We start from the raw sequence: 23,832 nt of genomic DNA on the forward strand, positions 1-23,832 counted from the left end.
GGGGGGTGTTTGTTTCTTACCTTATCAAATAGCAGCAGAAAAGTAAACTGAGGATAAAGACAAAAATCGCCGTGCCGAAGACCACGATGTATATGTTGAGAGGCAAGTTTTGGAATCCAATGTTTGGCATTCTGAAACTATAATGCTGGAAATCTGAGCTCATGGATGGTCTGAAGGGAAAACAAGACAAAAAAAACAGGAAAAACCACACGGTGAGAATTCAAAACTCCTGGGGTGGGAGGTTTATGCCCCATCCTTCAATGCAGCTCTATCGTTCTTAAAAGAAACAACAAAAAAGAGGATATAGATACTCCTCGACTTACGACAGTTCGTTTAGTGTCCGCTCGAAGTTGCAAAAATGGAATTGGGACCGATTTTACTACCTTACGGCCGTTGCAACATCCTCACAATTGTGTGATCGAAATTCAGAGGCTTGGCAACTGGCATGTACTGTGTTTTCCTCAAAATAAGACCGGGTCTTATATTAATTTTTGCTCCAAAACAGGGGTCTCCAACCTTGGTCCCTTTAAGACTTGTGGACTTCAACTCCCAGCTTTGCTGGCTGAGGAACTCTGGGAGTTGAAGTCCGCAAGTCTTAAAGGGACCAAGGTTGGAGACCCCTGCTCCAAAAGACGCATTAGGGCTTATTTTCTTGTTAGGTCTTATTTTGGGGGAAATATGGTACTAAATGCATCCGTCTGGCTGATAATCTTAACTGGGGCTTATTTTTGGGGTTGGCACTTATATTACGAGCATCCTGAAAAAACATGCTAGGACTTATTTTCCGGTTGGGTCTTATTTGCAGAGAAACCCGGTACTCAATGCATCCGCCTGGCTGATGATCTTAACTAGGGCTTATTTTTAGGGTAGGGCTTATATTACAAGCATCCTGAAAAATCATGCTAGGGCTTGTTCTCCGGTTGGATCCTATTTTTGGGGAAACAGGGTAATTAGGGACGGTTGCAATGTCGCGAGGTCACGTGATCCCCTCGTTCGACTTTCTGACAATGGGTAAGCCCGATTCACTTCACAACCCGGGTGACTCACTTTAACGGCTGCAAGGATTCACTTAACAACCGTGAGGCCAGAGAGGTTGTATACTGGGGCACGGCTCACGCCTAGCAACGGTCTCGCTTAGCGACGGACATGCTTGGGCTCAGATGGGTCGTAAGTCGAGGGCCGCCCGTAGAAGGCTGAAAAATGAGAGGGGACCTCGAAGCATCACAAAAAAATAGAATGGAGAACGAGCAGAGGGAGGCCGTTGGCACAGCAGGAGAAGACAACTACACAGCCGTGGTAGCTCAGGCTGTAAGAAGCCTGTTATTAAAACACAGCAGCCTGCAATTACTGCAGGTTCAAGCCCGGCCCAAGGTTGACTCAGCCTTCCATCCTTTATAAGGTAGGTAAAATGAGGACCCAGATTGTTGGGGGAGGCAATAAGTTGACTTTGTAAATATACAAATAGAATGAGACTATTGCCTTACACACTGTAAGCCGCCCTGAGTCTTCGGAGAAGGGTGGGATATAAATGTAAATAAATAAATAAATAAAAAACAGCAGCCACAGTGAAAGGCCAGGAGCAGGAGTGAAATCCAGCAGGTTCTGGAGAACCGGCAGCGGAAATTTTGAATAGTTCCGAGAACCGGCAAATAACACCTCTGGCTGGCCCCAGAGTGGAGTTGGGAATGGAGATTTTGCAATATCCTTCCCCCAGGAGTGGGGAGGGAATGGGGATTTTGCAGTATCTTTCCCCTGCCACGCCCACCAAGCCACGCCCACCAAGCCGCACCACGCCCACCAAGCCACGCCCACAGAACTGGTAGTAAAAAAAAATTGAATTCTACCAGTAGGAGAAAATGTTGATTCTGTTTGTCCAAAACTGAACAACGTTTTTAAGAGAGGATTCGGAGGGGCGCACCAAGAGACGGGATGGAAATCGAAATTGTGTTGGATTGTGGCAGGTAAAAAAAAGGAAAAAGACCCACGTTAGATGAAACAAGACCAGGTGTGCGAGAGAAAGGGATTGTTGACATAGCTCCGGTCCCCTGGTTTTTTTTTTTAAAGCATTTTTTAAATTAGAATTTATTATGTAATATAAAATAGAAATAAAGATCAGAGGGGGAAGAGGAACAAAAAGAATTCAGGGTAAAAAAAAAAGAGAAAGGAAAGAGGAAAAGGACTTCCTATTTTTTATTTTTTGGTGTGGTAAAGTACAAAATTATAGCCTTGATATTTTTACACGGTACATTTTTTTTAAAAAAAAAATAGAGAACAGCTATTTCTGTAACAGGAGTTAGTATTTTGGTTTTATTCGAGTTTACGGTAGCATAAAATGGAAAGGAAGGGAAGGAAGAAGAGAGAGATGAAGGAAAGAGAAGGAAGGAAAAGACACGGAGGAAAGAGAAGGGTGAGGGAGAGGAGGGGAGGGGAGAAGGGAAAAGGGAAAGGGAAAGGAAAGGAAGAAAAGAGAAAGAGAGGGGAGGGAAGGGAAGGGAAGAAAAAGACAGGGAGGAAAGGGAACGGTGAGGGAGAGGAGGGGAGGAGAGAAGAAGGGAGGGTAGAGGAGGGAAAGGAAAGGGAAAAAAAGAGAGGGAAGGGAAGGGAAGGAAGAAAAAGACACTTAGGAAAGAGAACGGTGAGCGAGAGGAGGGGAGGGGAGAAGGGAAAAGGGAAAGGGAAAGGAAATGAAGAAAAGAGAAAGAGAGGGGAGGGAAGGGAAGAAAAAGACAGGGAGGAAAGGGAACGGTGAGGGAGAGGAGGGGAGGAGAGAAGAAGGGAGGGTAGAGGAGGGAAAGGAAAGGGAAAAAAAGAGAGGGAAGGGAAGGAAGAAAAAGACACTTAGGAAAGAGAAGGGTGAGCGAGAGGAGGGGAGGAGAGAAGAAGAGAAAGGGAAAGGATTCTGATCCTTTGAGTAGAACATAAAAGAGAGTTACACCCTCAACTTTCTCTTTTTCTAATCGATACAAGACATTTCTATAACCGAAGTTACAGATTCGGCTTCTAGCTCTAGTTAGAAACACATTTTGGGTTTTTTTCCGCACTCTGTGATAATGTAAAATGCAAATAAAAGACCAGAAGGGAAAGAGAAAAGGGGTCCCCCCCACCCCTCCATCTTGAAAGCCAAGAAGCCCTAAATAGCAAAATACAGACTCCCCCTCCCCATTTCAAATCCAGCACAGGACTCCAGAACCCACACACTGCATACCAGGCATGTCCCAGCCCTATGGACTGCTCCGTCGCTTCCCCTGGCCTCCTCTCCTTCACCCCCCCCCACCCTATTTGAACCACAAAACAGAGCAGGGATGGGCAAGCACAGCCCCCCCCCTCGACGACCTGTGGACTTCAACTCCCAGAATTCCTGAACCAGCCAACCTGAAATTCTGGGAGTTGAAGTCCACAAGCTGCCAAATCCTTGGAGATAGGGAACTCCATAAAAGGGGAAGACAATATTCTTCGGCCTCACTCTGAAGGCAGCCCCCCCCCCAAAAAAACGTGGGAATCTGCAGGCAGACGGCGTCCCTCGAACCCAGCACGGCCCCAACAATGAGCGGGGTAGCCTTTGGCAAGCTGTCAGGTGTGCAACCTCCCTTCGGTGGAAGGGACACCTCGGTGACATGCTGGCCAGCAGGCTCCGAAAACCGGTAAAGAAACTTACATGTTGTGCGGCATGGTCCCGAGACCCTCCCAGCAAATTTTTCCACAAGGCCGGCAACACGGCAAAAGTTGCTTTTAATGCAAAGCTGCAGGGAAAGTTGGTTTTCCTGCAAACCAACCAGCAGAGTTAGCAGCAGCTGCAAGATCTCGGTGCTTGTCAGCGTGGCAAGGACTAGCTTTGCATCCGGTCGAAAACACCCTCCCGAGAATGCTTCAGGGGGCTGTCTTAATTTAATTTGGGTTGGGCTGCTTCTTCTCCTGGGCGGCTCGACGGACCGTCTGCCCGTCCTCTTCGTGAATTAGATCCCTAACTTGGCTTCCTTCCAGAAGCTCAAAAGCATTCCTGTCTTTGCACAGGCGTAGCCTTCCCAACCGTGGTCCTTGCTTATGTGCCGTTTGCAAGAAGAAGAAGAGGAGGAGGGAGGGAGGGAGGAAGAGAAGGAGGAGGAGGAGGAAGGGAGGAGAGGAGATTTCCACAGGGCATGTGAAGCTGTAAGAGGAAATTTCCAAACCACCCTAAAAATAGACTTTTTTTTTCTTTCTTTCCGCAGGCCCCTTTTGCCACACAGCTGCTTAGCAGGTTTTCAGCTGAATTCCTTATTCCGAGTGCGCTCGGTCTCAAAACATGGCTAAATTGGGGTGGGGTGGGGGGTAGGCCGGTCCAGAATGCTCCCCTCCGACAGGTCTCCAACTTCTCCACTCCAGCGTCATGGCTTCCTTGAAGGACGTAGAAGGCGTGCTACAAGTCCTACAAGTAGTAGATTGGTAGGACCAGGGCTGGGCTGCTGGGGGTTCGGGAGAACCTCTAGCTAAGATTCTGTGCAGTTCGGAGAAAACCCCCAAATCCTACCCCTGGCTGGCCCCGCCCACCCTGCCCATCTCAGAAGTCCCCACACGGCCAGTTTGTTTCCAGCATCCAAGCGCACGCCCTGCACTTACCTGCATCCAAAACGGGCCGCGTGGGGACTCCTGGGAGGGGTGGGCAGGGCAGGGACGTTTTGGATGCAGATAAGTGCAGAGTGGGCGTGGAGGGTCGGGGAGGGCGAAAAACAGTCCTAATGGAAGTTTGGGAAGGCTGGAAACGGGCCGGTTCTCCGGCCTCCAGAGCAGCGGTTCTCAACCTGTGGGTCGCGACCCCATTGGGGGTCGAATGACGATTTGCTAGGGGTCGCCTAAGACCATCGGAAATATGGGAAGTATACTTGCGAGTCGAAGAATCGCGCTCCAATGGTTGACTCCAGAAGCCAGCTGCAGGCTCTTCAAATCGCTAGCCGAATTCGGCTTCAGGCGCAATGAATTAAAAAAGAGAGAAATCTTTGCTCTGATGTCTCCCTCTCAAGCCAGCTGCAATCACTCCCAATCCCTAGCCGAATTCGGCTTCAGGCGCGATAAACTTAATAGGGGAAGAGTCTCCGCTTTAATGCCTCTGTCCTCAAGGCAATCGCAAGCAGTTCAGATCGCTAGCCAATACGGCTTCAGGCGCGATAAATTCAGAACGAAAATAATTTTACGGTTGGGGTCGCCACATCATGGGGAATTGTATTAAAGGGGTCGCAGCACTATAAAGGTTGAGAACCACTGCTCCAGAGGACCTCCAGAGCTTGGTGAGGCCATTTTTGCCCTCCCAGAGGCTCAAGGAAACCCTCCGGAGCCTGCGGAGGGCAAAAAGCCCCCCTGCCATGATGCAGGAGGCTGATTAGGCCACGCCCACCATGGCCACGCCCACCCAGCAACCAGGCAGAGAACCCCTGGCTAAAATTTTTGAAGCCCACCCCTGGGTAGGACCTGGGAAGTACGATATGGCTTGTATGCCCAGAAAGGCTGCACGGATGCCGATGGCTGGGAACTCACAACGCACTCCACTGCCAAGTAATTTCTGAATGAGCCCCCATGGCTACGGCAAGCTAGCATCTTGTAGGAAGGTTCTTCTCCAAACTTGACCACTTTTTAAGACTTGTGGGACTTCAACTCCCAGAATTCCCCAGCCAGCCGTAGAGAACCCTGGTCTTATAGTGCAGGCAGGTAGGTAAGTAGGTAGGTAGGTAGGTAGGCAGACAGACTGATCAAGTCAAATGGGGACACACCTTTCGCGGCGAAAAGGGACTCCACAACTTTTGCTCAGCCAAACCCTTATTTCCTCTCTAAAATAGGAGCAGATCAACGGAATTGTTGTTGTTTTTTCCCACACGGTTCAAAGAGAAAAACACACGACCCAAAAAAAATTCTTTCCATCCCAAGAAAAAAAAAAAAAGGACATTTAGGCTACAAGAAAGACATCGTCAGGAGGCATCGCTTGTCAGAACCAAGGAATTTATTCACGGCATTAAAAAAAAATGTGGCTCATCCCATAGGAGGGAAATATATATTTCTTTTGTCCTTAAAACAAAAGACGGAACGGAACAGAACAGTGTGGGAAGGGACCTCAGAGGTTGTCTAGTCCAGCCCCCTGCTCAAACAGGAGTCCCTATATCATTTCTGACAAGTGGCTGTCTAGCCTCTTCTTGAAAGTCTCCAGGAATGGAGCAGCCAAAAATTTCAAACAATTCCATTGGTTGATTGCTCTAACCACTAAGAATGTTCTCCTCGGTTCTAGGTTGCTTCTCTCCTTGATTAGTTTCCATCCATCCATTCTTCTGGTCTTGCCTTCAAGCGCATCGGAGAACCCATGGCTCTTTGTGGCAGCCCCTCAAATATTGGAAGATGCTATCGTGTCACCCCCGAGTCCCTTTTTTTCATTAAAACGAGACATACCCCAATTCCTGCAACCGTTCTTCGTAGGTTTTAGCCTCCTAATCTTGGTTGCTCTTCTCTGCACTCCTCCTAGAGTCTCAACATCATTTTTACATCGCGTTGACCAAAGCTGGGTGCGGTATTCCAAGTGTGGCCCTACTGAGGCTTTATAAAGCGGTACTAATATCTCACGTGGTCTTCCCCTCTGTTAATGCAACCTAGAATTGCATGTTTTTGGTCTGTGTGTTTGTAAGGCGGGGAAAGGTGACACCACCACCAGGAAACGATGTGGTCACCTTCCTTACTCGACAAGGCTTTGCGCAAAGCGAGAAATAAGTGGAAGAGGCGGTAGGAAAACAAAGGAGTTAAAAAAAGCATGACAGCACAGCCTACTGGCAAATTCCAGGAAGCGTGGAAGCAACACACTCTTCACACCCACAAAGACATCGTCTGCACAGACTTCCTGTCTGCAAAAGCGCTGGAACCGCTGACTCTTCACGGAAGCGCAATCTAAGATACGGTGCAAGGATTAAAAAAACCTGGCAAGTGTTGTCGTAAGGTGTGTCGGATTCGTGTCGCCTTCCAGAAACAACCGCGTCTTGTCCCGATTCTTTCCTTCCTAAGGCATGTCGTTAGCTTTTTATTTATGTATTTATATCCTGCCTTCACAAGCAGTCCTCGACTTACAACCAGATCATTTCTTTCCCCCTCTCCCTTCAGGACGACACAAAAGAAGACCGAGCGAGCTAGGAAGAGCAAGGCAGGGTGTATAAGGTTGTGGCTCTTTCAAATTCGTGCAAGTTCTTCCATTCCGTTCACTTTTCCACCGTTTTTTCAAAACAGTAGAAAATCTATCTATCTATCTATCTATTTGTTTTCTGAGGTTTTCACGGGTGTTTGTATGTAGGTCTTTGGTTATTCGGGTTTTCTCCCGCGTAAAATTGGAAGTGTCTTGGCGACGTTTCGACGAAGTCTCATTCGTCATCTTCAGGCTTCAGCTTCGTGCTTTTGGGAGCAAGAAGAAGCACGAAGCACGAAGCCTGAAGCCTGAAGATGAAGAAGCACGAGAAGCCAGAAGCACGAAGCTGAAGCCTGAAGATGACGAATGAGACTTCGTCGAAACGTCGCCAAGACACTTCCAATTTTACGCGGGAGAAAACCCGAATAATCAAAGACCTATCTATCTATCTATCTTTCTATCTATCTATCCACACACACACACACACACACACACACACACACACACAAACACACACACACTCTTCATTGCTTATTAGCGTTTTTGCACACGGCTTCAAATTTAGGAGCACCTGGAAGGAGATATTACGTTGGAATCTGGAGCCAACCCAAATTCCAACCTCAGCTACTTTTACAGTTGTGAACAAGTGTTGGGTTTGAAAGCCAAGAAGAAGAGGCTTAAGGCTAGAAAGAGGAGGAGGAGGAGGAGTGGAAGGACGGGGGAGGGGGGGTGAAGGAGGAGGAGGAAGAGGAGGAGGAGAAAAGAAAAAGGTGGAGGGGAAGGAGGAGGAAGAAGAGAAAGAAGAGGAGGAGAAGAGAAAAAGGAGGAAGAAGGAGGAGGAAGAAAAGAGGAGGAGGAGGAGGAGGAGGATGGGAAAGAGGAGGAGGAAGAGGAGGAGGAGAAAAAAGGAGAGGAAGGAGGATGAAGAAGAGAAAGAGGAGGAGGAAAAGGAGGAAGAAGAGAATGAAGAGGAGGGGAAGGAGGAGGAGGAAGAGGCAGAGGAGAAGAAAAGAGGAGGAGGGGAAGGAGGAAGAAGAAGACAAAAAGGAGGAGGAGGAGAAGGAAGAGGAGGGGGAGAAAAGAAAAAGGTGGAGAGGAAGGAGGATGAAGAAGAGAAAGAAGAGGAGGAGAAGAGAAAAGGAGGAAGAAAAGAGGAGGAGGAGGAGGATGGGAAAGAGGAGGAGGAGGAGGAGGAGAAAAAGGAGAGGAAGGAGGAAGAAGAGAAAGAGGAGGAGGAGGAAAGGAGGAAGAAGAGAATGAAGAGGAGGGAGGAGGAGGAGGAAGAGGCAGAGGAGAAGAAAAGAGGAGGAGGGGAAGGAGGAAGAAGAAGAGAAAAAGGAGGAGGAGGAGAAGGAAGAGGAGGAAGAAGAAAGGGAAGGAGGAGGAGGGAGAGGAGGAAGTTTAGGAACAGGAGGGGGAGGAGGAAGAAGAGAAAAAGGAGGAGGAGGAAGAGGAAGAATAAAGAAAGCATGATAAATACAACCTGGTTAATAAATAAATAACGTCCAAGACAACTCTGCCAGCTAACATGGAGATCTCTTCTTACGGAGAGCCAAAAGGCCAATTAAAGGTAATCCTCAACTCACAACGGTTCATTTAGTGACCATCCAAAGTTACGACATTGAAAAAAGCAATTTATGATCATTTTTCACACCTCTGGCCGTGGCTGCATCCCCAGGGTCACGTGATCAAAATTCGGATGTTTGGCAACTGGCTCATACAGTATTTAGGACAGTTTCGGGGTCACGTGATCCCCTTTTGCCACCTTCTCACAAGCAAAGTCAAGGGGAAAGCCGGATTCACTTAACAACCATGTTACTAACTGAACAACCACACAGGGACCTCGGGGGTCTTCTAGTCCAACCCCCTGCTTAGGCAGGAAACCCTACAACACTTCAGACAAATGGTTATCCAACATCTTCTTAAAAACTTCCAAGTGTTGGAGCATCCGCAACTTCTGGTGGCAAGTTGTTCCACTGGTTAATGGCTCACACTGTCAGGAAAGTTCTCCTTAGTTCTAAGTTGCTTCTCTCCTTGATTTAGTTTCCATCCACCATTGCTTCTTGTCCTGCCTTGGACCTTGGAAATCTACTACTCTTGTTTCCCCGAAAATAAGACCCGACCGGAAAATAAGTCCTAGCGTGATTTTTTTAAGATTGCTCGTAATCTAAGCGCCAACCCCCAAAATAAGACCCAGTTAAGGTTGTCAGCCAGATGGGTGCAGTTAGTACCGTATTTTCCTCCAAAATAAGACCTAACTAGAAAATAAACCCTAATGCATCTTTTGGAGCAAAAATTAATATAAGGCCCGGTCTTATTTTCGGGGAAACACGGTAATTCAACCCCTTGTCCAAGCAGAAGAGTCTACAGCAGTGATGGCTAACCTTTTTACCGTTGCATGCCCAAAGCAGGGGAGCACACACGTGTGTGTGTGTGTCACACGCGTGCGTGCCCACACCCATAATTCAATGCGCTCCGCCCTCCGTGCATGCGCACACAATCCCCCAGCGCTCCCCCTCCTTTTGGCACGTGATGGCCCAGTGGGCCCAGTAGGCCTGTTTTTTGCCCTCCCCAGACTCCAGAGCCTTTCTAGGAGTCTGGGGAGGGCAAAAACGGCCTTCCCCACCCCCCTGGAGGCTCTCCGGAGGCTGGAAACGGCCCGTTTCCCGACTTCCGGTAGGCCCAGAAGGCCCGAAAGTCAGCTGGCTGGTGCACACATGCGCACCGGAGCTGAGCTAGGGCAACGCTCGCGTGCCCTCAGATATGGCTACGCGTGCCACCTGTGGCACGTGTGCCGTAGGTTCGCCATCACGGGTCTATAGTTTGGATTCCCGTCTTCTCCAATGAGTTCTTACCGGCGTCACCTGCATTGATCCAAGATGACAAGACCTGTGGACACGTGGTACCTAACTGGACCGAGGTCACTGGGATATTTTTGAGGAAACGTCCTCCAGGACAAAGTTCCCGCTGGGTACTTGGGTTGCACTTCCCAGATAGCCCAGCTGGAAAACAGTTTATAATCCACACCACAAGGCTACATGTTTAGGCCAATACAGCTGGCGAAGATGTGGCTGCATGACCCTACAGTCGGATTTCTGGCCTATAGAAATGAATGGGCCTCCTTGGGGAGTCAATTTCAGAGATCTGGGTGGTTGCAGAGATCTCCTGTGGGGCTTAAATCTAGAGGGGCCCCCCCACTTCCCAAATCAACACGGAACTACTATTACTCTATGTTCTATATCAGGGGTCTCCAACCTTGGCAACTTTAAGGCTCATGGAGTTCAACTCCTGGCTGAGGAACTCTGGGAGTTGAAGTCCACAAGTTTTAAAAGTTGCCAAGGTTGGAAGGTCGACCCCCCCCTGTTCTATATTGCCATGGTCTTCAAACTTGGCAATTCTCACACTTGTGGACTTCGACTCCCAGAATTCCCCAGACCAGAATTCTGGGAGTTGGAAAGCCACGCATGGCGTCCAAGGGATTCTGGGAGTTGAAGTCCAGCTATCTTGAGGTGGCTTTAGGTTGAGCAAGATCTACCACAAGTTGAACACAAGGCCACCGAACGGCTGCTGTGCGCTAAAAAGGCGGATGTTATTTTGAGATGTATTAACAGGAAGGCAGAAGCCAGACCCTGAGAAGCAAATGCCCCGGTCAGTTGCCTCTTGCAAAACTGTGCCAGTTCTGGACGCCCCCAGCATCCAGAAAGACATGCAAAAAAAAAAGGGGGGGGAGCAATGAAAGGATTTTGAGATGTTTGACTTATAGAAGAGACAATATGGGGAAGAAATATGGTAGGTTTCATGAACAGAGATAGTCCTTGGCTTTCGACTGTAACACACCCTGGAATTTCCATTGTTGAGTCTTGAAGGTCACAAATCCAAACTGAATCCAATACGACTTTTTAGGGCGGAGGTCATTTAAGTGAATGCTGCCATCATTAAGTGGACACAGCGGTTGTTAAGCAGCTTTGGGCCGATCACCAGGAGACGGTGAGTTCTAGTTCCTCATTAGGCATAAACCTGGCTGGGTGACTTTCAACCAATCACTAGGAGACGGTGAGTCCTAGTTCTGCCATAGGCAGAAAAGCTGGCTGGAGGACTTTGGGCCAATCACCAGGAGACGGTGAGTTCTAGTCCCTCTTTGGGCATAAACCTGGCTGGGTGACTTTCAGCCAATCACCAGGAGATGGTGAGTTCTAGTCCTGCCTCAGGCAGAAAAGCTGGCTGGAGGTCTTTGGGCCAATCACCAGGAGACGGTGAGTTCTAGTCCTGCCTCAGGCAGAAAAGCTGGCTGGAAGTCTTTGGGCCAATCACCAGGAGACAGTGAGTTCTAGTCCCTCTTTAGGCATAAACCTGGCTGGGTGACTTTCAGCCAATCACCAGGAGACGGTGAGTTCTAGTCCTGCCTCAGGCAGAAAAGTTGGCTGGAGGTCTTTGGGCCAATCACCAGGAGACGGTGAGTTCTAGTCCCTCTTTAGGCATAAACGTGGCTGGGTGTCTTTCAGCCAATCACCAGGAGACGGTGAATTCTAGTCCTGCCTCAGGCAGAAAAGCTGGCTGGAGGACTTTGGGCCAATCACCAGGAGACGGTGAGTTCTAGTCCCTCTTTAGCATAAACGTGGCTGGGTGTCTTTCAGCCAATCACCAGGAGATGGTGAGTTCTAGTCCTGCCTCAGGCAGAAAAGCTGGCTGGAGGACTTTGGGCCAATTACCAGGAGATGGTGAGTTCTAGTCCCACTTTAGGCATGAAAGCTGACTGGGTGACTTTGGGCCAATTGCTAGGATATTGGGAGTTTAAGTATCTAGGAGATGGTGCGTTCTAATTCAGCCTTAACCAGCTGATTACCAGGGGACCAGACCCCCTCTTTCAGCCCAACCCACCTCACAAGGTTGATGTTATAAGGAAAATAAGAGGAGGGAGGTTTGTGGGAATCTGTTCCACTTAAGAAAGGCAGAATACAAATAAATAAAAAAGCGATAAAACCAAACGAAAGAAAACAACCATAAGGATTGTCCACTGTTTGAACAGGCTGCTTCATAAAGTCCTAAGGTTCCCTTATCACAGTTTTAAAAACAGGGGAAATCTAGAGAACAATATCCCTGCTTTGCTTGTGCAGATCCTGCCCTGAGCCAAGGGGTTGGACTGGATGGCCTCTGAAGCTCCCTTCCAAACTTTTGATTCCCAGAACAGCTGAGAAGGAACGATAAGCTCAAAACAGCTCAGAGCAGCTGTGACAAACTCCAAAGACAATAAAACTTTGGAAAGTTTCATTTTCGGCAGATAAAAACCCAGCAGGTTTTGTTTGGTTCCATGCCAACCGTCCGCCCTCTGCATTTCTAAGATTATTCTTCCAACATTTTCTAGGCCATTCCCAGAGTTTGCAACTGGCTATCTCTGCTGTTTGGGGAGTTTATTAATATATTTAAAATCCCGATTAGCGAGGAACCAAATATATCTCTGTTGCTAATGTTTTGGATTGAATCCAGAGCAAAAAAAAAATGAGAAAAAAAGCTGGGGAAAGCTGTAGCTTCGGCAAATGGGTGGCTGAGCCACGTGGACCCTATTGTGGGAAGAAAGAATGGGGGGGGCAGGGGGGAGATGAGGACTTTGACAAGAGGCGAGTTAACACCAGGAGATGCCTGTGTGTGTGTGTGAGAGAGAGAGAGAGAGAGATGCATTGCTGTACTTTTCTTCGCACAGCTGTTGCTACCAGTCGGAGCCCGCTTGTAAAATGTAGGGTTTTTTTGGAACTGTGACAGGCACGTCCTCCACTCTGCACATGCTCTTGTTGACTGCTGGTTTCTAACCGTTTATAATTAAGGAAAGGAGAAAGGAAAGGGAGGAGGAAAGGCAAGGCAAGGAAAGGAGGGAGGAAAGGCAAGGAAGAAAAGAGAGGGAGGGAAGGGAAGAGAAAAGGGAGGGGGAAGGGAAGGAAGGAAAGAGGAAGGAAAGGAAGATAGAAAAGAGAGTGGGGGAAAGGGACAAGGGAAGGGGGGAAAAAGGAAGAGGGAGAAGAAAGAGGGAGGAAAGCAAAGAAAAAGAAGAACGGAAGGAAGAGAAGATAGGAAATGAGAGGAAGGAAGGGAAAGGGAGGGGAGGAAAGGAAAGGAAGAGAAGAGAAGGAGGAAAGGAAAGAGAAAAGGAAGAGGAAGGAAGGAAGAAAGGAGGAAAAGAAGATAGAAAAAGTGAGGAAAGGAAAGGAAAAGAGAAGGAGGAAAGGAAGATAGGAAAGGAGAGGAAGGGAAGAAAGGAAAGGAAAGGAAAGGAAAGGAAGAGAAGGAGGAAAGGAAAGAGAAAAGGAAGAGGGAAGGGAAGGAAGAAAAGAAGATAGAAAAAGTGAGAAAAGGAAAGGAAAGGAAAAGAGAAGGAGGAAAGGAAGATAGGAAAGGAGAAAAGGGGAAGAAAGGAAAGGAAAGGAAGAAGAGATGAAGGAAAGGAAAGGAAAGGAAAGGAAGAAAAGAGAAGAGAAGGAGGAAAGGAAAGAGAAGGAAGAGGGAAGGGAAGGAAGAAAAGGAGGAAAAGAAGATTGAAAAAAGTGAGAAAAGGAAAGGAAAGGAAAAAGAGAAGGGAGGAAAGGAAGAAAGGAAAGGAAAGGAAAGGAAAGGAAAGGAAAGGAAAGGAAAGGAAAGGAAAGGAAAGGAAAGGAAAGGAAAGGAAAGGAAAGGAAAGGAAATTCTAATGAGTACATGGACCTATCCAGACAATCCCCTGGGGAGCAATGCAAGAAGGATTTCATTGCTTTCTCCAAAATATATTTCCAATTTCCCACAACCCTGAAAATTCCTGCTGGTTTGTCTATCCAAAAACCTTGCATGACTGCCTCTAGCAGTTGCCAAGCCCAGAGAATTTTGCAAAGGCCTCCTTCTATTACTTAGATTCAAGAATGCAGAACAAGGCTTCCATCAATTAAGCGTTGGACACAATAGACAATCTTCCTTTTTGTAGCATTATACTGGAAATTTCAAAGTTGAATTCGGGATCCTTTGGCCCTGAAAGCCTTTTTCCGTGTCTAATGATGGAACGGGAGGAACTGGTGGTCTGTGACACAGTTCCAGGGCCATTAAAAATCCACATTTGGCACCCAGTATACTAAAAGGGCCTCTTCTAGGGAGTTTCTTCGTTTTTATTTATTTATTTATTTATTTTGGCTTTCCGTAAGTTTTTATATTCACCAGTTTTCATCTATTTCCCCTTGAGCAAAAAAATAGTCATTATCAAAACTTTTATGAGGGAAGAGAACAAACAGGATGAATTAGGACAGGAGACTTCAAGGAGATTCCCTGGTCATTAGGTATGGCTTTCAACTCCCAGAATTCCTCAGCCAGAATAAGTGGACTTCAGCTCCCAGAATTCCTCAGCCAACATGTGTAGACTTCAATTCCCAGAATTCCTCAGCCAGAATAAGTGGACTTCAACTCCCATTTAGTTTATTTATTTATTTATTTGGGAAATTTATATAGCTGCCTACTCACTCATGTTGACCCACAGAATTCCCCAGGAAGCATGTGTGAACTCCAAGTCCCAGAATTCCCCAGTCAGCAAGTATGGACTTCAACTCCCAGAATTCCCCAGCCAGCATATCAGAACTCCAAGTCCCAAAATTCCTCAGCTAACACATGTGGATTTCAAGTCCCAAAATTCCCCAGCCAGCATCTGTAGATTTCAAGTCCTAGAATTTTTCAGTCAGCATGTGTGGCCTTCAACTCCCAGAATTCCCCAGCCAGCATATCTGAACTCTAAGTCCCAGAATTCCTCAGCCAATGTGTGGCTTTCAACTCCCAGAATTCCCCAGCCAGCATATCAGAACTTCAAGTCCCAGAATTCCTCAGCCAACATGTGGCCTTCAACTCCCAGAATTCCCCAGCCAGCACCTGTAGATTTCAAGTCCTAGAATTTTTCAGTCAGCAAGTGTACTTCAACTCCCAGAATTCCCCAGCCAGCATATCTGAACTCTTAAGTCCCAGAATTCCTCAGCCAATGTGTGGCTTTCAACTCCCAGAATTCCCCAGCCAGCACCTGTAGATTTCAAGTCCTAGAATTTTTCAGTCAGCAAGTGTACTTCAACTCCCAGAATTCCCCAGCCAGCATATCTGAACTCTAAGTCCCAGAATTCCTCAGCCAATGTGTGGCTTTCAACTCCCAGAATTCCCCAGCCAGCACCTGTAGTGAAAAGTCCTAGAATTTTTCAGTCAGCAAGTGTGGACTTCAACTCCCAGAATTCCCTAGCCAATATGCTGGCGGGGGAACCCTGGGAGCTGAAGTCCATCAATCGTAAAGTTGTCAAGTTTGAGACATGCTGGGTTGGGAAACCACTTTTGTAAGCCAAATTCTGGAGAAATACGACACTCGGGCAAAACAGGAACTGTGACCCAGAGAGAAAATTCCACGGCGGTGGCCCGAAATGAACGGAAATTTCCAGCGGATTTTTCACCAGAAGCTGTTTCCTCGGGAAAAATTCCAAAGGGGGGGGGTTTCTAGCCAAGGTGTCCCATTCTTTAAAGTTTCCCTTGTAGGACGCCAGAAAGACGGGTTTAGGAAAACTAGGGCCAACTATATAAGGGATTTGCAAGAAAAGAAAGGTCCTTTTAGTTACTTATTGTGAATAATTTCAATTGCTTACAGATCTCAATTTTTCTTTATCCTGGGTCCTACAGGGCAGGAGCCTCCAACTTTGACAACTTTAAGCCTGGAGGACTTCAACTCCCAGAAGTGTGGAGTTGAAGTCCTCCAGACTTAAAGTTGTCAAAGTTGGAGACCCCTGCTATAGGGGGAATAAAGGCAGGCACCAGCAGATTCCTCAAATTAAATTAATCTGAAAATAAGAACCTTGATATCAGGGCCAAAGAAATACAAATCTCACTGCATCTCGATTTACACCCTCCCATACATTCTCACAAAATTTCTAAGAGTCTTAGCAAGACTTCTGGCATGTTTTCTGAGAAACCAGCCCATATAACCTGGATAGATAGAGAGATAGATAGATAGATAAAATAACCAGGTTATATAATAATGCCTGTTAAAATTTGGGGCAAGTGAGAAGTTTTTAAAAAGTTTTTCTTGTGTGTGTGGAATGGGGCCCCCAGCAATTGAAAAAAAAGTTGGTTTGGTAGCAATTTTCCCCCAACTGGCGAATTTTATATCAAGGCAAAAAAAAAAAAAGGCCTTATAATGCAGACAAAAAGTGAATAAAATTAACTGAAGGGAGGGGAAGGAAGAAAGTAAGGAGAGAAGAGAAGAGAAGAAAAAGAGGAAGAAAGGAGAGGGAATGAAAGGAGGGAAAATGGGGAGAAAGGAAGGGGAGGAGAGAGTAGAGAAGGGGAAAGAAAGGGAAATGGAGGAGTGAGGAAGAGAAGGGGAGGGAAGAGGAAGAGAAGGGAAGGAGGAGAGGGGAGAGGGAAAGGGGGAGAAGGAGAAAAGAAAGGATGAAGAGGGGAGGGGAGAAGGGGAAAAGAAGGGGAAGAGGAAAGGAGAAGAGAAGAGAAGGGGAGGAAGGGAAATGGAAGAGTGAGGAAGAAGGGGAGAGGAGAGAGAGAGAGGAGGAAGGGAAGAGAAGGAGAGAGGAGAGGAGAGAGGAAAGGGAAGAAGAAGAGAAAGGATGAAGAGAGGGAAAAGAAGGGGAAGAGGAGAGGACAAGGGGAAAGGAAAGGAAATGGAGGAGTGAGGAAGAGAAGGGGAGAGAGAGAAGGGAAGGAGAAGAGAAGAGGAAAAGGAGGGGAGAGGAAGAGGAAGAGAAGGGAAAGAGAAGAGGGGAGGAAAGGGGGAGAAGAAGAAAAGAAAGAGACAGGTAAGGAGGGGAGAAGAGGAAAGAGAAGGGGAAAAGGGGAATAGGAGGAGAGAGGAGAGAGAGAAGGGAAGGAGAAAAGAAGAGGAATAGGAGGGGAGAGGAAGAGAAGGGAAAGAGAAGGGTGGGGAGGGAAGAAGGAGAAAGAGAAGGGAAGAAGGGGAAAGAGAAGGGGAAGAGGAGAAGAGGAGGGAAGGGAAGAGAAAGAGAATGCTGCAAAGCGGAATTTGGAGGGAGGGTGCATGTATGGCGTCCTGTTTCCAAACGGAGTGACCCAAAGGCTGAGGAATGCTGGCGGGTGTTATTTAAAGAAGGGGAAAGTTCAACTCCGCAGCCCCGGCTGGCTGCGATTTCAACCTCTTGCTATTTTTTAACTTGGCAACTGTCACCTGCCGGGAAGGGCAGAGGCAAAACAGCGGTTTGAAAGATTTAACTTGGATCCTGGCTCAGCAGGGCTTCGGTTGAATCCATCCACCAGGCCCTTGAAAGGAGGAGCACACACCGGTTCAAGGACCAGAATTCATTGGTTTATTTTGATTTATTCAACACATTTATATGGGGCTGAGTAAACAGTCAGTCCCGGCATCGGCAAAGATTCTCCAAGATATGCAGGTCAGCAAACTCCAATTCGGCCCGTCCCTAGAACGCGGAATAACCAAGAGTTGGAAGGGACCTTAGAGGTCATCTAATCCAACCCCCTGCTGGAGCAGGAGACCCTACAGCAGGAGTCTCCAACCTTGGTCCCTTTAAGACTTGTGGACTTCAACTCCCAGAATGCCTCAGCCAGCTGGGCCTCTGTGGCTCAGACTGGTAAGACAGTCTGTTATTAACAGCAGCTGCTTGCAATTACTGCAGGTTCTAGTCCCACCAGGCCCAAGGTTGACTCAGCCTTCCATCCTTTATAAGGTAGGTAAAATGAGGAGCCAGATTGTTGGGGGCAATAAAAGTTGACTTTGTATATAAATATACAAATAGGATGAAGACTATTGCCTAACATAGTGTAAGCCGCCCTGAGTCTTCGGAGAAAGGCGGGATATAAATGCAAAATTAAAAAAAAAAAATCTTAAAGGGGCCAAGGTTGGAGACCCCTGCCCTACAGCATAGGGCCGACACCATTCCAATCAAATGGTTGTCCAATCTTCTTTCCAATAAAATGAACACATTTTATTAAAAATGTATTTAAAATAATAAAAGGTGAAAGGGCTATCCGTTCCCTCTCTTCTCCTTCACCTACCTTACACGTAGGAGTAAATCTCTCCTTCCCAACTACCATCTTGCACCTAGTGCCAACAGTCCCTTTTAAGCCTCAGCTTGCTTCGTTGGGAAAACACTGGAGGGGTGTGTTTGTGTATGTGTATTGTTTGTGTTTGTGTCTGTGTCTCTGTCTGTATTTATGAACCTCCTCAAGAGATACCCTGAACACAAATCATGAGCACATACTCAACCAGCCAGGATCAAAACAAACAACAGTCACAAAACTAGCACCGAATACACACCGGCACACACACACACACCTGACACACACCATTGTCATCTGAGTATTTGTAAACATTGTGAGTCATTTCCAAAGACGCAAGGCTGGTTTGCATGCAGGAAATAGTCAAGACAATTTAAAAAAAACAACAACACTATGCGTTGTGTGTATTGTCACAACTACTGTTTTTGGACAAAAAAGGATATCCAATGGATAGTCGAAGATTGTATAATCAACCTGCTCAGTTGAAGAGGGGGGGTTGGACTGGAAGATCTCTAAGGTCCCTTCCAACTCTTGTTAGTGTATGTTAGTCTAATCAGGAATATCGCTGACAGCCGACTAGAGCAGGGGTCTCCAACCTTGGCCACTTTAAGACTCGTGGACTTCAACTCCCAGAATTCCTCAGCCAGCTTTGCTGGCTGAGGGATTCTGGGAGTTGAAGTCCACGAGTCTTAAAGTGGCCAAGGGTGGAGACCCCTGGACTAGAATCTTCCTCTGCCAAAAATGTCTACGCTGCATTTTCAACATCGTACATTCTTTTCACAAGTTTGGGGAAAAGCCTAGAGAACAACCTGGGGGATGGAATCATCAGTTCCAAGGGACCTTGGAGGTCTTCTAGTCCAACCCCCTGCTCAGGCAGGAAACCCTAGACCATTTCAGACAAGTGGCCGTCCGGTTTTTTTCCGTCTACTTGAAAATTTCCAGTGATGGAGCACCCGCAACTCCTGGTGGCAAGCTGTTCCACTGGTTAATTCTTCTAAGATAGGGATGGTTAACCTTTTTGTCATCGCCTGCCAGGAGGGGCGGGGTGGGGGGTTGCACACATGTGTGCCCACACCCATAATTCTATGCGCCCCGCCACCGTGCATGCGCGCGCGGCTCCCCCCGCTCCTGGCACGTGATGGCCCGGTAGGCCCGTTTTTCTCTCTCACATGGCATCAGAGCCTTTCTAGGAGTCTGGGGAGGGCAAAAACGGCCTTCCCCACCTCCCAGGAGATCCTCCAGAGCAGGGATCTCCAACCCTAGCAAAGCTGGCTGAGGAACTCTGGGAGTTGAAGTCCACAAGTCTTAAAGGGACCAAGGTTGGAGATCCCTGCTCCAGAGGCCAAAAACAGCCCGTTTGCCAACTTCTGGTGGGACTGGAAGGCTCATTTTTTGCTGTTCCCAGCCTCCAGAGCCTCTCTGGGAGTCTGGGGAGGGCGAAAACAGGCCCTCCCCACCACCCTCCGAGGCCTCCCAGAGGCAGGAAACAGCCAGTTTCCCTACTTCTGGTGGGCCCAGAAAATGCTAATCATATCACCCGCTAGTCCTTCTCATTGTAAACCTAGTTCCCTTAACCGGACATTGTATATTTTAGCCTCCAGATCCGCTTTGCTGCTCTTCTCTGCACTCTTTCTAAGGTCTTAGCATCTTTTTTGTATCACGGTGACCCCAACTGGACTCAGTACAAGTAATCCTCAACTTACAACCATTCATTTAGTGACCGGTGACAACGGCACTGAAAGAAGTAACCGGCATAGTGTTTATGACGGTTGAACTGTCCCCCCGGGGTCACGCGATCCCCTTTTGCGACCTTCCAATGAGCAAAATCAACAGGGAAGCCAGATTCGCTTAATGACCGGGCTACTAATTTAATAACTGCAGGGATTCGCTTAACAGCCGTGGCAACAAAGGGGCAAAACTCACTTAACTGTCTTGCTGAGGGACAGAAACGTGGGACTCAATTGTGGTCGTAAGTTGAAGACTTCCAAGGGTGGCCTTAAATGTAGAAATGTCAAAGCAGGACAATCACTTCCTGGGATTTTGATGCGATCCCTCTTTTCCGTGTTTCTCAACCATGGCAACTTTAAGATATGTGGACTTCAGATCTCAGAATTCTGCTGGCAGGAAATTCTGGGAGCTGAATGGAGGGAATTCTGGGAGCTGAATGGATGAATTCTGGGAGCTGAATGGGGAATTCTGGGAGCTGAATGGGGGAATTCTGGAAGCTGAATGGGGGAATTCTGGGAGCTGAATGGAGGAATTCTGGGAGCTGAATGGGGGAATTCTGGGAGCTGAATGGGGGAATTCTGGGAGCTGAATGGGGGATTCTGGAGCTGAATGGGGAATTCTGGAAGCTGAATGGGAATTCTGGGAGCTGAATGGGGAATTCTGGGAGCTGAATGGATGAATTCTGGAGCTGAATGGGGAATTCTGGAGCTGAATGGGGAATTCTGGGAGCTGAATGGGGGAATTCTGGAAGCTGAATGGGGGAATTCTGGGAGCTGAATGGGGAATTCTGGGAGCTGAATGGAGGAATTCTGGAAGCTGAATGGGGGAATTCTGGGAGCTGAATGGGGAATTCTGGAAGCTGAATGGGGGAATTCTGGGAGCTGAATGGGGGAATTCTGGAAGCTGAATGGGGGAATTCTGGGAGCTGAATGGAGGAATTCTGGGAGCTGAATGGAGGAATTCTGGAAGCTGAATGGGGAATTCTGGAAGCTGAATGGGGGAAATCTGGGAGCCGAATGGGGAATTCTGGGAGCCGAATGGGGAATTCTGGAAGCTGAATGGGGGAAATCTGGGAGCTGAATGGGGGAATTCTGGAAGCTGAATGGGGAAATCTGGGAGCTGAATGGGGGAATTCTGGGAGCTGAATGGGGGAATTCTGGGAGCTGAATGGAGGAATTCTGGGAGCTGAATGGAGGAATTCTGGAAGCTGAATGGGGGAATTCTGGAAGCTGAATGGGGAAATCTGGGAGCCGAATGGGGAATTCTGGGAGCCGAATGGAGAATTCTGGGAGCTGAAGTCCATATACCTTAAAGTTGCCATGGTTGAGAAACACTTACTCTGTTGAGGCATCCAGTCCAACCCCCCGCTCAAGCAGGAGACCTTACACCATTTCTGACAGATGGCAGCCCAGTCTCCTCTTGAAAGCCTCCAGGGATGAAGCTCCCACAACTTCCGAAGGCAACTTCTGTTCCATGGGTGGATTGTTCTCACTGTCAGAAAATTCCTCCTTCTTTCTAGGTTGAATCTCTCCTTGCTCAGTTTCCATCCATTATTCCTTGTCTGGCCTTTGGGTGCTTTGGAAAGTAGCTTTGACACCCCCTCCTCTCTATGGCAGCCCCTCAAATATTGGAAGATGCTATCATGTCTCCCCTGGTCCTTCTCTTCTCTAGACAAGCCATGCCCAGTTCCTGCAACCCTTCATTGTATGTTTTATTCTCCAGTCCCCTCATCATCCTGGTTGCTCTTCTCTGCACTTTTTCCAGAGTCTCAAGATCTTTTTTATAGTGTGGTGACCAAAACTGGATGCAGGACTCTAGGTGTGGCCTTACTAAGGCTTTATAGAGTGGTATTAGTACCTCCCTTGATCTTGATTCTACCTTTCTTTCTTCTCTATCTTTCGCTCTCCTTATCTCTCTTTTTCTTTCTTTCTGTCTTCCTTCCTTCTTTCCCTTTCCCTCTTTTCTTCCTTTTTTTCCCTTTCCTTTCCTCTTCTTTCTTTTCCTTTTTCTCTGTCTCCCTCCGTCCCTCCCTCCCTCCCTCAACTACAGAGGAATTATTGAGTCTGTCATTTGCACCTCTATAACTGTCTGGTTCGGTTCTGCAACCCAACAAGACAGACACAGACTTCAGAGGATCATTAGAACTGCAGAAAAAAAAAATAATTGCTACCAACCTGCCTTCCATTGAGGACCTGTATACTGCACGAATCAAGAAGAGGGCCGTGAAAATATTTGCAGATCCCTCGCATCCTGGACATAAACTGTTTCACCTCCTACCCTCAAAACGACGCTATAGAGCACTGCACACCAGAACAACTAGACACAAGAACAGTTTTTTCCCGAAGGCCATCACTCTGCTAAACAAATAATTCCCTCAACACTGTCAAACTATTTACTAAGTCTGCACTAGTATTAATCTTCTCATCGTTCCCATCACCCATCTCCTTCCACTTATGACTGTATGACTGTAACTTTGTTGCTGGCAATCCTTATGATTTATACTGATATTGATTGTTCCTGATTGCTTATTTGTACCCTATGATTATCATTAGGTGTTGTATCATTGTTAAATTGTACCCTAACACTATCATTATTAAGTGTTGTAAGTGTTGTACCTTGATGAAGGTATCTTTTCTTTTATGTACACTGAGAGCATATGCACCAAGACAAATTCCTTGTGTGTCCAATCACACTTGGCCAATAAAAAATTCTATTCTATTCTATTCTATTCTATTCTATTCTATTCTATTCTATTCTATCCTATCCTATCCTATCCTATCCTATCCTATCCTATCCTATCCTATCCTATCTGCTTCCTTTTCTCCAGAATGATGGATAGTGGATTTATCTCCCTCCCTCCCTCCCTCCCCAACCCCAGCCTCCTCCCTCCACCTCTAAACTGCCTCCCTTCCCTTGTTCCACTTTCCATTTCTTTGCTTTTCTGACCGGTGATGGGAAAAGGCAATTTTTCCAGCTGTGTTTTTGCTTTCACTTCTCCACTGCCCGGCAAGCCACTAAACTACTCAGTCATTTATAATAAATTACAATCGATTCTTATACTGGGAATTACCCAGGCAGCCTATTCCCATTCTCTTCCCCCCCACTCCATCGGTTGAATTGAATCCCAAATTCACTTCCTTCTGATTAGCAGGCTATACCAGGGGTCTCCAACCTTGGTCCCTTTAAGACTTGTGGACTTCAACTCCCAGAGTTTATTTATTTATTATTTATTATTTACATTTATATACCGCCCTTCTCCCAAAGGACTCAGGGCGGTTCACAGCCAAGTAAAAATACAATACTATAAATACAAATTAAAAATACAATTAAAAAACTTATTAAAATTGGCCAGAATTAAAATTTGGAACTAAAAACCCATTAAAACCCATTAAAACACTAACCCAGTCCAGCGCAGATGAATAAATAGGTTTTAAGCTCATGCGAAAGGTTCGGAGGTCCGGATGTTGACGAAGCTCTGGTGGCAGTTCGTCCCAGAGGGCGGGACCCCCCACAGAGAAGGCCCTTCCTGTGGGTGTCGCCACACGAGACTGTCGCTACCGATGGCACCCTGAGGAGCCCTCTGTGAGAGCGCACGGGTCGGTGAGAGGTATTCGGTAGCAGCAGGCGGTCCCGTAAGTATCCCGGCCCTATGCCATGGAGCGCTTTAAAGACATTCACCAACACCTTGAAGCGCACCCGGAAGGCCACAGGTAGCCAGTGCAGCCGGCGCAGGATAGGTGTCACTCGGGAGCCACGAGGGGCTCCCTCAATCACCCGCGCCGCTGCATTCTGGACTAACTGAAGCCTCCGGATGCCCCTCAAGGGGAGCCCCATGTAGAGAGCATTGCAGTAGTCCAGACGAGACGTCACAAGGGCGTGAGTGACTGTGCACAAGGCATCCCGGTCTAGAAAGGGGCGCAATTGGCGCACCAGGCGAACCTGGTGGAAAGCTCTCCTGGAGACGG

General features: G+C 47.4%; 1 protein-coding gene across 3 annotated transcripts in view; it reads right to left on the reverse strand.

The window, feature by feature from the left end:
* The window catches only part of RNF24 (ring finger protein 24), a 79,057-nt gene that overhangs the window by 16,919 nt on the left and 38,306 nt on the right, over positions 1-23,832 (reverse strand). For 2 of the 3 annotated variants that reach the window (XM_058193518.1, XM_058193516.1), the window contains exon 2: positions 21-170. In XM_058193518.1, coding sequence (XP_058049501.1) covers positions 21-163 — 143 coding nt within the window. In that variant the 5' untranslated portion in view covers positions 164-170. Of the gene's footprint in view, positions 1-20; positions 171-3,655; positions 3,989-23,832 lie in introns of those variants that run through there. The other variant, XM_058193517.1, reaches the window with a different exon arrangement.

Source organism: Ahaetulla prasina, chromosome 8, assembly GCF_028640845.1.
Source record: "Ahaetulla prasina isolate Xishuangbanna chromosome 8, ASM2864084v1, whole genome shotgun sequence".
Taxonomy (NCBI): Eukaryota; Metazoa; Chordata; class Lepidosauria; order Squamata; family Colubridae; genus Ahaetulla; species Ahaetulla prasina.